Source organism: Rhyacophila brunnea, unplaced genomic scaffold (assembly GCF_057557595.1).
Source record: "Rhyacophila brunnea isolate RB1 unplaced genomic scaffold, BYU_Rbru_1.0 scaffold_23, whole genome shotgun sequence".
Lineage (NCBI taxonomy): Eukaryota > Metazoa > Arthropoda > Insecta > Trichoptera > Rhyacophilidae > Rhyacophila > Rhyacophila brunnea.
Genome location: NW_028232893.1, coordinates 30130906 through 30144247, shown reverse-complemented (window position 1 = coordinate 30144247; position 13342 = coordinate 30130906). Strand labels below are relative to the sequence as shown.

The window sequence follows — 13342 nt, the reverse complement described above, 5'->3', positions numbered from 1 at the left end:
ATTAATGAAAACAATTTTTTTTATAAAAATGGCGAATTTAAATTATCAGATTGTAAATATTGAATATAATTTTAAAATTATGTATAAAAATAGGAACGATAAAATATTCTAAGCATAAGACTATTTTACAAAAATAATTAAACTAGGTATGGTTATTCCAATATGTCTTCTCTAGAAAACATCAGAAATATTATTGTTTTATTATATTGATTTATCCTGTGTGATTTTTAATTTTGTCGATAACGTTCACTTTGTGATACAAAACAATATTTTAATACATATTTTTCGTATGGCTTCATTTAAAAAGAAATCCTACTTATCACTGTAATGTATGTATTACGCCATATTATGATTCAAATTAAATTTATTGATGTCAGTTTCGCAAAGTGGACAATTGAGCAGCTGAGGATTAGAATGATATAAGTACATAGGTGACAAAGTTGAGTGGAGCGAATTCAAAATGAAAGATTTTTTGACTGTAAAATTCTACATAACTGTTTTATGAAACAGTATTACTATTACGGCAAAATGTATTGATATCTATTTATGTTTTTAATATTCAAACGAATATATGTTAGACAAACATTATCAAATTAAATACGATACTATGAAAATAAAGACAACATATTATACTTATTACTTATGAATTTGTCGATTGCAAAATGCAAGTATACTCTGACCAAGTTGACATAATAATTAACTATTTTCTACATCATAAGAAGAGTTCCAAAAATAGTACATTATTCTTAGTAAACCAGAAAAAATACCAGGTGGTAGCGCCACCTGTCAACTTTCATGAATGTGGCTTAGGTGCCAGCAACAGAAATTATTTTGATTAAAATCTCATTTAGACTTTATACTGTAAATCTTTACAATTTGAACCGAGCATATTCTAAATTAACATTTTCAGAGACATATAATTTTAAAAATCGTGCTTTCTATCTGACACTATAATAATTCTTTATACCTTTCTGTCAATCTGTCACAAATTTATTGTACTTAGTGTCGTTTAATACTTTCTATAAATATTCCGTACTGCACTTTATGCACAGCACCGTCAAACTTTTATGAAAATATCCTATCATTTGTTTTTTTCCACGACCTTATTAAAATGAATGATTTCTTTATTTGCTTTATTTTTCAAATTTAGAATTTTCGTTTAGGTGTTACTAACTGACTCTTTCTCACACATTTGCATTATATGTTTTCTCTCATGCGTTCAGTGACGTCCCTAGACAAAATACCGCCCCTGGGCAGCGCCATAATGCCGCCCCATTTTTTTATACATTATTTTTTAATACCCGTGCTCGTGTCGTTTCTGGTCACCAAGGACGTCGAAGGGCAACGAAAGTAAACTAGACATCGCGAAACTGACGAAACGAAAATTAAGTCCTGTTAAACCTTTTAAGCTAATTTATACATTTTGTTTCCAACCAATGAGCTGAATTCTTGAAAGGAACAATATTTTCGTTATTAAGTACTCAGTTTAGGTAGTTATTTCTATATATACCAAATGATTTTCCTCGATTTGCCGCCCCCAAGCGACGCTCAATCTGCCTACCCCCACGGGACGTTATTGTATGCATTACAGGCAGATAGATATATTTATAAATGGAGACATATATGAGGCATTATTGATATTTTTTCATCTTTAAAAAAAGACAAGTCAGTCAAAAACATTCAAATTAGACAACTTTACTATGAACATAATGACAACATCTAATGATTTTCGATATTAGGAATAATATGATTCTTTTCATACAAAATTATATGTTTCTTTCATTTCTTTTTCTCGCGGGTTTTGTTACGTCACGTGTACTCTATTAATCCTCAGCATCTCAATTATGGCTATGCTTTGACAAATATTATTACTATCGTTTACCATTTATTTCACGAGGTGGCAGGATTATTCAAAAAATAATTCTGTCTGAGATATATTGAAAATTACTAATGATCAGTAAAAATAACGTAGTATAATAAACTATACTCGAGTTATCTCTTCTTTGAGTACAGAATTTTTAAGGCAGGGTCATTCTCTTGGTCTAAACTTGGGTAAAATGCTCTGGTCATAGGATCTGTAAAAGAAAAACATAAAATATATTATTACATATTATCAGAGAAGGTCCTAGCAAGTGCGGGACCCGATTGGACCATATGAAGCGCCTAGTTTCAAAAGCCCCTAAAACGATTTTAGGTAGTTCTGAGAAAAATGAGAAAAATGATTTTAGGTAGTTTTAAGAAAAATGTGAAAAAATCATATCTATTAAATCTTTAAACTTTATGTGTGTATTTTTTAATTCGTTATATTCTAAAGAGCATTTTAGCTTTCCATTTTAGGGGTATTTTAAAAGCACACCCAACCATTTTAGCGGGTTTTGAAATTTACCTTAATTTTTGATCATAAGTATTGACGGTTTTCGGCGTTTTTTAAAGTTCAATCTTTGGCCATCATATAGGTAACAAAAATATTCATCTAAATATATATCTCACTCAAAAATGTTCAAAAACCGTTTTAGGGGCTTTTGAAACTAGGCACTTCATATACGCGATGCATATTGGCGATCGGCTTTTGTATTTTAAATCGAAGTAAGTATTACTTTAATTACTAACCGATGTCACGGATCACTCCAAGATATTTTTGTTGTAACTTACTTGAACTTGTAATAAAATTATGTATGTTCAATAATTAGAATGTTACATTCTTAAATCTTGTGAATTTTTCGTTGAATAAAAAAATAGTTAATTAAAAAATATTAGCAAGTTCAAGTAAGTTACAACAAGAAGTGATCCGTGACGTCGGTTAGTAATTAAAATAATACCTACTATCACTTCCCTCCATTTTTTGTGTGAAATTCTCAACTGTCACTTTTATTTTTGTTATGGTTTTTTTCGTCTGGATTCGGGATAGAAGGTGGATAATTAAGGCACCGGAATTGTGATGGAAAACGGCGAGTTTATTTACGTTAATATTATACTATATGGTTACATTTTGAATAATTTATTTTATCCGTACGAAATCGGCGTGCACGCGGTCTAGCTGTTTGTCGCGATCTCCGCGCCATCTTGTGATTTTTTCCAACAAAACCGTCGTCGAAAAGAAAGTGACGTTGCAAATCTCCAACGGTTAACAAAATTTACGGCATTGCCGGCTGTGCTCTTTTGTTATTATTTATATTCGTAATCAGCGCTTTATTATTTGTTGGCTTTGATACCGATTCGGGCGTCTCCAGATATACAGAGACATCTCCAAATGGGGACCATACGGGGGTGTAACACTGTTTTGATTTAAAATACAAAAGCTGATCGCCAATAGTAACTCGATTTGGAAAGCACTTCAGTGAGTATTAAAAGCCATTAGTTAAAATTTGTCGCAATTGTGGTATATGTGCGTGGGCGCGATACCCGAGAGATGCAGGTTTGAACCTGGGGGGGGTGTCTTACTTTTTTCAAAAAGATTTTTTCTATTGATTATAATATTATATAAGTGTTTCCAAAATTATGTATGTTAAATAACAATTAATTAAATTCAGCTCACCTTTACACAGTCCATAATACGAGCACTTGTTCCATCCTTTGGTGTACATCCTAGCACCTGGATAATTACCAATGGGTCCATAGTTACATACGTAATACTCATATTCGACCCCTGAAATTATCGGATGCTCAGTAGAGAACGCATAGTTCTTGCTGACAAACGGATTCAACTTCTTCTTATTAGCCATCTTGCTCTTCAGCTTCTGATCATAATACTGCTGACGATCGTTCAGGGTCTGATACGCCACGTACTTCTTCTGCAGACTTTCGTAAAGCCTCAACTGTTCTTCGTAGCTCAGCGAAGCCGTTTTAAGATGCTCCACTTCACGTAGATACTCATCGTAGGCTTGCAGCTGCTTCTTATGTGTCTGAACGGATTCCTTATTTGTCTCCATATACTGCTGGACAGTTCTGTTGAATTTCTGCCATTCTGATTCAGGTTTGTGATTGTCATAGTTGTAACTCTGCGTTACTTGGTTTGTACTTTGAGTATTGGATTTATACGTATGTTGATTGTAAGTGCGTTGCTGGTTGTAATAATACTGGTTATGGTCAATTCTTCTAGCCTGTCTTCCATTGTTGCTGTCAGATTCTTGATTTTGTTTTTGTACTTCTTTTATATATGTCTCGAAGGCGACAGTGTCGTTAAGCTGTTGTTGGGTGTCTCTTTTATATATTCTTAACTTTTGTGGATATGTTCGCTTACCGCATCCGACGTATCTCGTGTTTCCCCAAACCATTTGGGTAAAATGGCCAGTCACTTCATCAAATCTGTAAAACCAAAATAAGAAAATATTAGTCATATTAAGCATCGGTAATGTATGTTAATTATTTATAAAACTACTTTATCACATATTTTGCGGGTCTCGTTTTTGAGGGTGAAGACCGCTGTGTTTGAGAATGATCAGGAGGTGTAGATGGAGAGTCGTCAGAAGGATAGATGAGAAGTCGAGATTTGGCGGTTGTTGCTCCGATGGATCCAGGAGAGAGTTTTATTTGCAACGTAAACAGTTGGTACAAGAGTATGTTACAAGAGCGCTATGTTACAATACTTATGATATTGTCCCAAGGTCCGAACTCGGTGGAATAGGAGCGACTTACACGAAGCTTACTGATCGGGCAGAGATTTCGATAGATATGAATAGGTATTAAGACTGAACATCTCGTCAACTATGACCTGCTAATTATATACAAGAATATTCGGTAAATTGCGTGTAATTGAGAAATCTGCTGGCCTCAGCATTATTGCACTTTCGATCCCATTGAATATTGTCTTAATATGCTGACTGTGGATGCGACAATTGTGCGATAGTTTAAATGACTTGCTAATTATTACGTTATTTAAATAATGTTGACAAGGCACGAATTCATTGTCTACTACACATATTATAAAGATGGTTGGCTTTATCAAACATCAGTAGCTACCTCCCAAAATTAACGTTTGAGTTTATGTGATGTAATTAATACTTATTGAATTATTGCCAATGCTGTGTGCTGTACCGTAAGTAGCGGACACTAACACATTCTTCAGGGAAGGGCATAGTTATATAATTATAGTGACTAATGATGCAAAGAAAAACAAATAAGAATACAAAATATATTATAATATTATAATATATGTATTTTTTTAACACTGCAACATGCCATGCGACCCAACGAAGTAGTGTAGAAAAACAGCAGTAAATTTAGTTATTTAAGAGAAACGCTCAGGCTTTGAGAAAATTGCATAAATATATTGTGACCTCACCGAGAATCAAACTCAGCGACCCAGTATGACAGACCAGCGCCTTACGCACTGGACTATGAGGAGCGATTAGTCATTAATATTTCAATTGAATAATCGTTTGTGTTTGTCCGCAAAGACATAAAACTGCCTAAATAATAATGTCAGACTATCAATATCTATTTCAATGAAAACAAATACGTATAACTGACAAAGGTTAGTGATCACTATTTATGTCGAATCTCAACAGCCTACCTCTATCCTTCATCACTGATACATACACGTACATTATGTGTGTTAAGAGCTATTGAAATGTATACATATTAACATATTATTATGTGTAATCTAAGATCTATCTAATATTGTCGAGCATACTGAATTTTGGAGATAGCGCGTTTAAATTAAACAGGTGAATTATCGAATAATATATCAACGGTGGTGGTATAAACAATATCATTAAAACAAGCGCGCCAAATAAAAGCATTTAATTTTAAATGATATAATGTAACACTACAAGTCCAAATGTTATTCATTCCCGTTCCTATCAGATAAAATTATAATAAATGTTAACGTTAGTTAACAAACATATGATAACATCTATAGTAACAGTAACATGTTTATCTATAATGTACTCACATGAAATTGTCAATTAGATTCCTATCGAAGAACTCCACCTCGCTGTACCAGGATATGATCGCCTGGTCCCATGGTACTCCTCCTTCGGACATGAATACATTCTGACCAACCAGGAAACGAGCTGAAATGTAAAGATATATTTCTTCAACAATCCATTATATACTAAAGATATACCTACTGTAAAACATTAAAAATCCGTATTTCTTTCACATACTAAGAGAATAGAGGTGCAGCGATGTATCTATATTCTAAGGGTGCAGCATTCACCAGCTGTTTGGTTAATCCAGCATAGGTGTTTTTAGCCTGGTTGCCAAAAGGGTCATTTTTGTAGCATTAAGAAACATTGCGGTGTCATATTGTCAACATGAAGATCTTTTTAAATTGTTCGGCAGTTTCGTACAGGCTTTTGTTATTTCCTACAATCTCGTTCTCTTCAAATGTTCTCTTCTCTCCCATGAGTACTCTTAACTTCAAGTCATGTCAATTTATAAAAATACCGATGCTTCACACCAAACGTAGGATCTCATGCCACGCCCGATTAAGACCGGGGATGTTGCAGTATGATTGTGGTTTGCTGGAGCCATCACCTTCAATATGATTGTAAAGTATGGGGCATAATCCAGAAATAAATAAGATGAAAAATTGGCAGTCTTTGCAAGAAAATATCACGTAAAATCTTTACACCAATATAACGTAATTGAACAATGATTTGAGTTGCCCCATCTCCACCCGCCATGTATATGCAACCGCGGTTTATCCACGGCTGCCTTCCATGACACTATAAACGTGTCAGAATGAAAAGATTTTAGTGCCACACTTCCTTGTCCCGAAGCGATGCTGCACAAGACTGATGTAGCAACCATGCACCTCAGTGCCTAAAGAAAGTGTTTTAGAAAATATAAAGAATCTTAAGTTGCTCTGCCGTCATTTATCTTTAATGACATGAAGTATCCTCTGTACCCGTGTACCTACTGAAACTCTGCTGAAACAGAGGAGTTAGGAGTTGAAAGTGACGAATCTAAGGAGAGATCAGAATTATTCCGTCCTCCAAAGGACGTGTTCAGCATCTCGACGGTCGTGCCCGCATGTGCATTCCGGCCCATGTCTTATCAAACGAAAGCCATGCAGCTTGGCTGCGAAGTCACCATGGCCGGTCAGGAACTGGATTACAGGACACAACTGGAAAAAACAGATGCGTTTGTCGTCCCTTGGTGGATACCGACCACCTCGACTGTCATGTATCGAGTGCTATCTTGTAGAGAAAGATTAAAATAGGATGGAAAATCTTAGAAAATTTAAGGATTGCGAAAGCTAGGATTTAGTGGAAGGCAATTGTGGAGGGTCCAAAATCTGGTCCTAGGATGTAGCAACAATAAAAGAAAATCGAAGATATCTTACGATCAGATCTGCATGAGTCGTGTCCAAAATCGCACTGATCCGCCCAGGCCTGAGCTGTACGTGCAAGCTCCTCATCCCATTCCTGAAATTAAAAAAAAATACCATATTAAACTCAAAACCGTCAAATAAAATTACCTAGTATAACGTGGTAAAAATAAAAATTATAGACTCTTAGTCGCTCACAAGATGATTATATTTCAGTGTGGTTATGGTCCTCAGAGAACGACGAAAAATGGAATAAGATAGTAAAGAGTAAAGTTAATTGCCATCTTTCTTACTATGCATATACCACAGTGGCAAAGGGTGGAGGTAGGCTGTTAAGGTCAGTCATAAATATTGCACATTAAACTTTGTCAATCATACGTATTTGTTTTCGTTAGGCTCCATACAATATATTACACATATTGTTGGTTCTTTTTTAAATTCATTGCCTAAACCAAATTATAATAGATTACAAATATTATTATATCAGCTATAAAATATATAAAATTATACATACATTTGGATATTTTATAGATAGAATAATATTACTGTTATCAATTATAGTTTGGTTTAGGCAGCGCTTAATGAATTTGAAAAAGAGCCAACACTATGTGTAATATTATGTATTCTTAGTCCAGCGAAAACAAAAAAGTATGAATGAAAAAGTGTGCACAATTTTGTCGTATCGCCCAAAATCTACCAAAACTATTATGGTTCTGTTTTCGGCAGGGTTTAATTGATTTTTTTAAAACTTACCAATACAATCTGTAAATTGTAGCCTTAGTTCAATAAAAACAAATACGTATGACTAAAAAAGTGTAATATGCATTATTTATGGCGGATCTTAACAGCCTACCTCCACCCTTCGCTACTGAGATACCATAATCCTTCGCAGAATGAACAGAGTTGTAAAAGATTTTACGTTGTGTTTAGACATTCGCCCAATCCATCAGATTCTCCGTCTTGATTAAAAGTATAACATTAAAAACACTGCACGATGATAATATATCTAGATTTGTACTCATAGCCCACGACTTCAGAGACTGACGCTTTACGTAAAAGCTAAAACAACTTACGAGTATTTGCATATCAGTCGCTGAAGGCTGAGGGCCCGGCGCACCTCGTTGCTCTCCACCAGTGGCAATCAGCGAACGAAGACTGTTGTGGGTGTCGACGATGGACTTCTTCTCCGTTTCTGTCAAGTATCCTCCGGTGGATCCATAACCGCATTTCTGTCCTAAACCCTGTAATAAAAAAAAACAAACGTATTTAATTAATGATTTTGCATAATATCATAATTATCTATGAAAAAGCCTAATTGGCAACCTAGGTTCTGGCTAGATTCTAGAAGCGCATGGAAAAGGCACATATTGCTTATTTATTGATAATTCACATGTCCACATAGATAAAAGTGGACTTTTTCTTTTAGAATAATCATTCGAATGCTCAATGTCCTTATATTTGATTGTATATAATAGTAACAATTAATTCATTTCATACTCGTTGCGATCAGTCTTGTGTATTATAGTTGTTGATTTTGGTTGCTATGGTTTTCTACTCTTATATTTTCCGCCTGTCGCCAGTGTTGCCATTTCTGCTGCCACACTCTAAAGAATTTTTAACTACATAATAATATGGAAGAAGCATTAAGTTATGATTATATTGAGATGCATGTCGCCTACTGTCACGCTATCACGACAACAAATTTAGTCTATGGTTTCGTCATTTTGGCAGAATATTTTGAACGAACACGTTCTCTGTAAATTGAATGATGGAGTAACCGAGTAACGAGTCATGCAGATGTCGATGCAGTGCAATACAACGTGAGGTGACCTCATTGTTGTTCTGGTGATTTCGGCAGATTTTTCTAACTGGCAATGGTCGTTTAAAGGCTCAAAATGTGCTACGGGATGGGAGTATCAGTCTGAAGTGTGTAATGTCGTTTTTCTTGGTGTTTATAATGTTATCAGACAGTTAGTCGCAAACAACTTCAAATTATAGATTCATTTGTAGACAACTCACACTTATACTATTAAAATCCACCATATTTTCTGATTCGTCCAATAAAGTAATTACAAACATGATTGTAAGTGTGAAAATTGCCTAAATAAGCTTTAATTACTTAACTTCCAAGGATTGGATGGTATTTTATTAAATTCAATTTCAATTTGACACTTTGCACATCTCACATATTTGCTGTCTTAAATTACACATTTTAATATACCCGTGTGAAGATATTTTTTAGTCAATTTTATACAGACAGTCAAAAGAATTATTTTTAAGATGAATAATCACGTAAAATAGCGAGAAATGCGTGTGCAGCGTATGTAAAACATGTAACAGATTTTAACCAGAACGCGATCCGCCATCTTGTTGTTGGGGCTGCCAATAGAAGAAGAAAATAATGCACCCATTACCACACGTATAATCGTTCAATTTGCACAGATTTGAAAATTGAACTGCCTTCAAAATTCCCATTACAGAATGAATGCGTAAAAGACACATTCTATCTATATTTATTTTTAAAAAATGGCGTTATAGGTCGCGCAATGAAAGTTGAGGCGATCATAGATACGAAAGATTGTGTATTGGTGAATTTCTAAAGAATACAGTATTCTTTACAGGCTGTTCCTTTTTTACCACATTTTTCTTAGCTCGTATTCTTGTTTGTCCGGTGGTTGTTTATCCAGTACAAATCTTGCAATCGATTTTTAAGTAACTTCCCAACTAGCTAGACATTTGAAACTTTTAGAATATATCAGAACACGATGCCAATGCATTCTTTTAATACTTTTAGCCATCTTTAAGCAGAATTGAATTCATTTTCAGTTAATTCTGTTTTGTATGAAAATTTATTTCGGAAGGAATCCGTAATCCAATCCACTATTATTGGTTGCTAAGGGGGTGGTCCTAGCAACTAAATTATTAATATATACGTGCGTTACTATGGAAATCAAAATGACATTTCAGTATTCTATGTTTGTTTGTTTGTTGCAAAATAGGAAAAAAAATGATTTGTTGACGATTTTTTATTTGTCCTAAATTAATATTAATACATAGAATTGTCAAGGTTATATGATTCAACAGAAAATTTAAAAACGTGGTATATAAAAGGTTCTTTTTATCTTGTAATTATTGATTAGTTTGATTGCGTCTGTGTGAGTATTCTGGTCGCCTCAACTCTGGTTGTGCTACCTATACCTTATATACATATTTTTCCGCTTTGTAAATTATTTGCTATAACATATTCATTACCTACTCCAAATTCCTAATATACAAGAAACTGTCCATAAAAATAGAGCTTCTAATAAAAACTAAACAACTAAAGAAAAAAAACTAAAACTTGTTTAGCCTAGTGACAGTTAGAGCCCGCGCCCATTAATAAATTAGCGGTCGTTAACTCAAATGTTGACATGGTAATATTTACTAAAAGTGATTCATTCGTTTGATCGGTGATCAGTGATCTACACTGGAAACCAGTATAGTTAATACGGGATTTGAGATTTTAGTATAATAGTATTGCCATCTGGAATTTTAGATGCAGAGATCACAGCTTCTGTTAAAAAATAAATTAAATTAATTTATCTGACTTTTCAGAAAACATTTATATAATCGTGTTAATTAATATAAAACATTAGTTCAATAATGCCAGCTATAAGGAATTCAATATACGATAGTATAAGTAGGTATCCATTCCAGTGGCGAAGAGCGGAGATAGTGCACATTAAACTTTAACAATCATTTGTAATTGTATTTATTGAACTAAGACTACAATTTATCAGTGGCGAAGACTCCATACTAGGCGATAATTTAAAGCCTACCTTCTTAAGAAAAATATTTTTTATTTCATGTTGACGTATTTATATAATTACAAATAATATTATATTCAATATGCCCAAAGACATATATCGTATAATTTTACGATCTTTTTCCATATTTCAATAACCACCATCTATGGCATTTCTAGAAAGTTTAAAAAAAATAGAACACACCGCGTTTCGCTTCACATATTGTATAGGATTATTTTCGCGTGAATCGGCGGGTTTTTCAATATGAAGTTTTTTTCTCATTATTTCAAAATATTTGGCGTCTCGCATACAAATTTACAAGCTGTTTCGTTAGCGCTTACGTCGCGAGAGCATATTTATTCAAAATAATTAATAAGAAGATAATTTAAAAAATAATTTATATGGGATTCAATCACATAAATATGTATTTATTGTTGTTCAAAATATAAAATAATTTATCTCGTGATTTTTATTTATTTGTTAGTTCACTCATTAGACAATTTAGATATCTGATATTGTACCTACCTAAGTCTGTGTTTTATTATTAATTATTATTAAACCCTTAGTGAATAATTAAATAGCTTTGTTGATAATAATACTACTAAAGATTTTAATATAAGTAAAACATTATGTGAGTATCTTGCACCTGTATCTACCTCGCCCAAAAGAATATTTTTTTTTTAATATACTATAACCTGTTTCCGTCTGATTTTCAAATCAACTGTTTAAGTGATTTATTGCTTATTTTACGCAGCCAAGCGGGCTGGCGGTTGATTTGGGCAAAAAACGTGAGATTTATTTATTATATTTGCGAGTATAATTAATGAGTATCACGATGTATTGTGAATCATTTAGATTTATGCTACTTATTGCTTTGTATCTGTTGTCACGACTAGGGAATCCATTTCGAGCCAAATTTCTGATCCCGGGATTTCGAGATTACAATTTGACAATCCCGGGATTGGCACTTTTTTCCATTGTTAATATAAAAAAATTATATTTACAAATAACATTGATAAAATCGGTCAAAAATAAATCTATTATAATTTATACTATTTAAGACATTTATTGTTAATATTGTACACGTTCAATCTTGGATTCTTGGATATACATAAGTTTAATGGAATAAATAATATTGTAATATAAATAATAATGTGAATTTAATATGAGATTGCTGTTTCTGATAGTAAAGACTTAATGGATGTACTTATGGCTTCCCGTTTCATAAATCTAATCCACCGGTCAAATAAGAATACGAGCTAAGAAAAACGTTGTAATAAACACATTTACTTCAAAAATCAAGGCTCTAACATTGAGACGAGAGTTTCAATAGAGAAATTTTCCCTATAGAACTACAGTATCGCAATTTCGATAGCTTCCATTAGCTTTTCTTGAAAAAAAATTGATTTCTATGCGAGTCATTTTTTTACACTCTATAATAATTAGGGATTCTCAAAATCGGGATCACGAAATTCACCGATACCGAAATACCGGTTTTAATAAATAGGTACTAATAATAAATACCGGTATTTTTTGCTATTAAGAAAGCAGAGAAATTTCAATAATATATCTCAACGCTCAAGCGTCCACGGTAACCGAGCGGTTACCGCGTCGGCTTACGTGGGCACCGGGTCCAAATCCTGGGTCTGGAAAATTCAGATGTTGTGTTTGGACCACAGTATGAACTCAATAGGTTGAGCAATTGGCGTAAGTACATCATTTTCTCGTAAAAACAAAAATCTATTAATATAAGCTCTACTCTGTGGAAGCCCATAAATGATCTTCTTAGGATCGGCCAGTATTTTGTCGCAATTAAGCATGGCAGTCGTAGCATGTGGTGATGCAAATGGCGCGATACCCAAAAGACGCAGGTTCGATTCCTGCCGGGTGTCTTTTCTATTGACTATATTTTCTCGTGAGTGTTTTCAGAATTATGTATGTTCAATAATTAGAATGGTAGATTCTTGAAACTTGTGAATTATTCGTTGAATAAAAGAAATACTAGTTAATTTAAAAAAAGATCGTGATTACTTGATGAGCACCCTGTAACTCTTGGCAAGGTATTCATAACTTAACTCAACATGTGGAGTATCTGGTTACGTGTAAGTTGTACGTATGCAGTTCATCGTGGGATACTTATTCGTACCCCGCAGTACGTGAAACATGAGTTCGTATAACATTTTATCAAATGACGAGTTCTTCGTTGAACATTTCACCGTGGAATACATTTGTACGTATCTTACAAAATGCGGCGATGGTTTGCATATAGTACTGTTCTAAT

At 33.7% G+C, this 13342-nt stretch overlaps 1 protein-coding gene across 1 annotated transcript in view; it reads right to left on the bottom strand.

The window, feature by feature from the left end:
* Positions 1-1101: 1101 nt before the first annotated feature.
* The window catches only part of LOC147069838 (uncharacterized), a 33795-nt gene continuing 21554 nt past the window's right edge, over positions 1102-13342 (bottom strand). Inside the window, exons 2-6 of the mRNA XM_085950267.1 lie at positions 8350-8517; positions 7292-7373; positions 5894-6014; positions 3536-4305; positions 1102-2075 (exon numbers count right to left, since the gene is read on the bottom strand). Coding sequence (XP_085806393.1) covers positions 1993-2075; positions 3536-4305; positions 5894-6014; positions 7292-7373; positions 8350-8517 — 1224 coding nt within the window. The 3' untranslated portion in view covers positions 1102-1992. The remainder of the gene's footprint in view (positions 2076-3535; positions 4306-5893; positions 6015-7291; positions 7374-8349; positions 8518-13342) is intronic.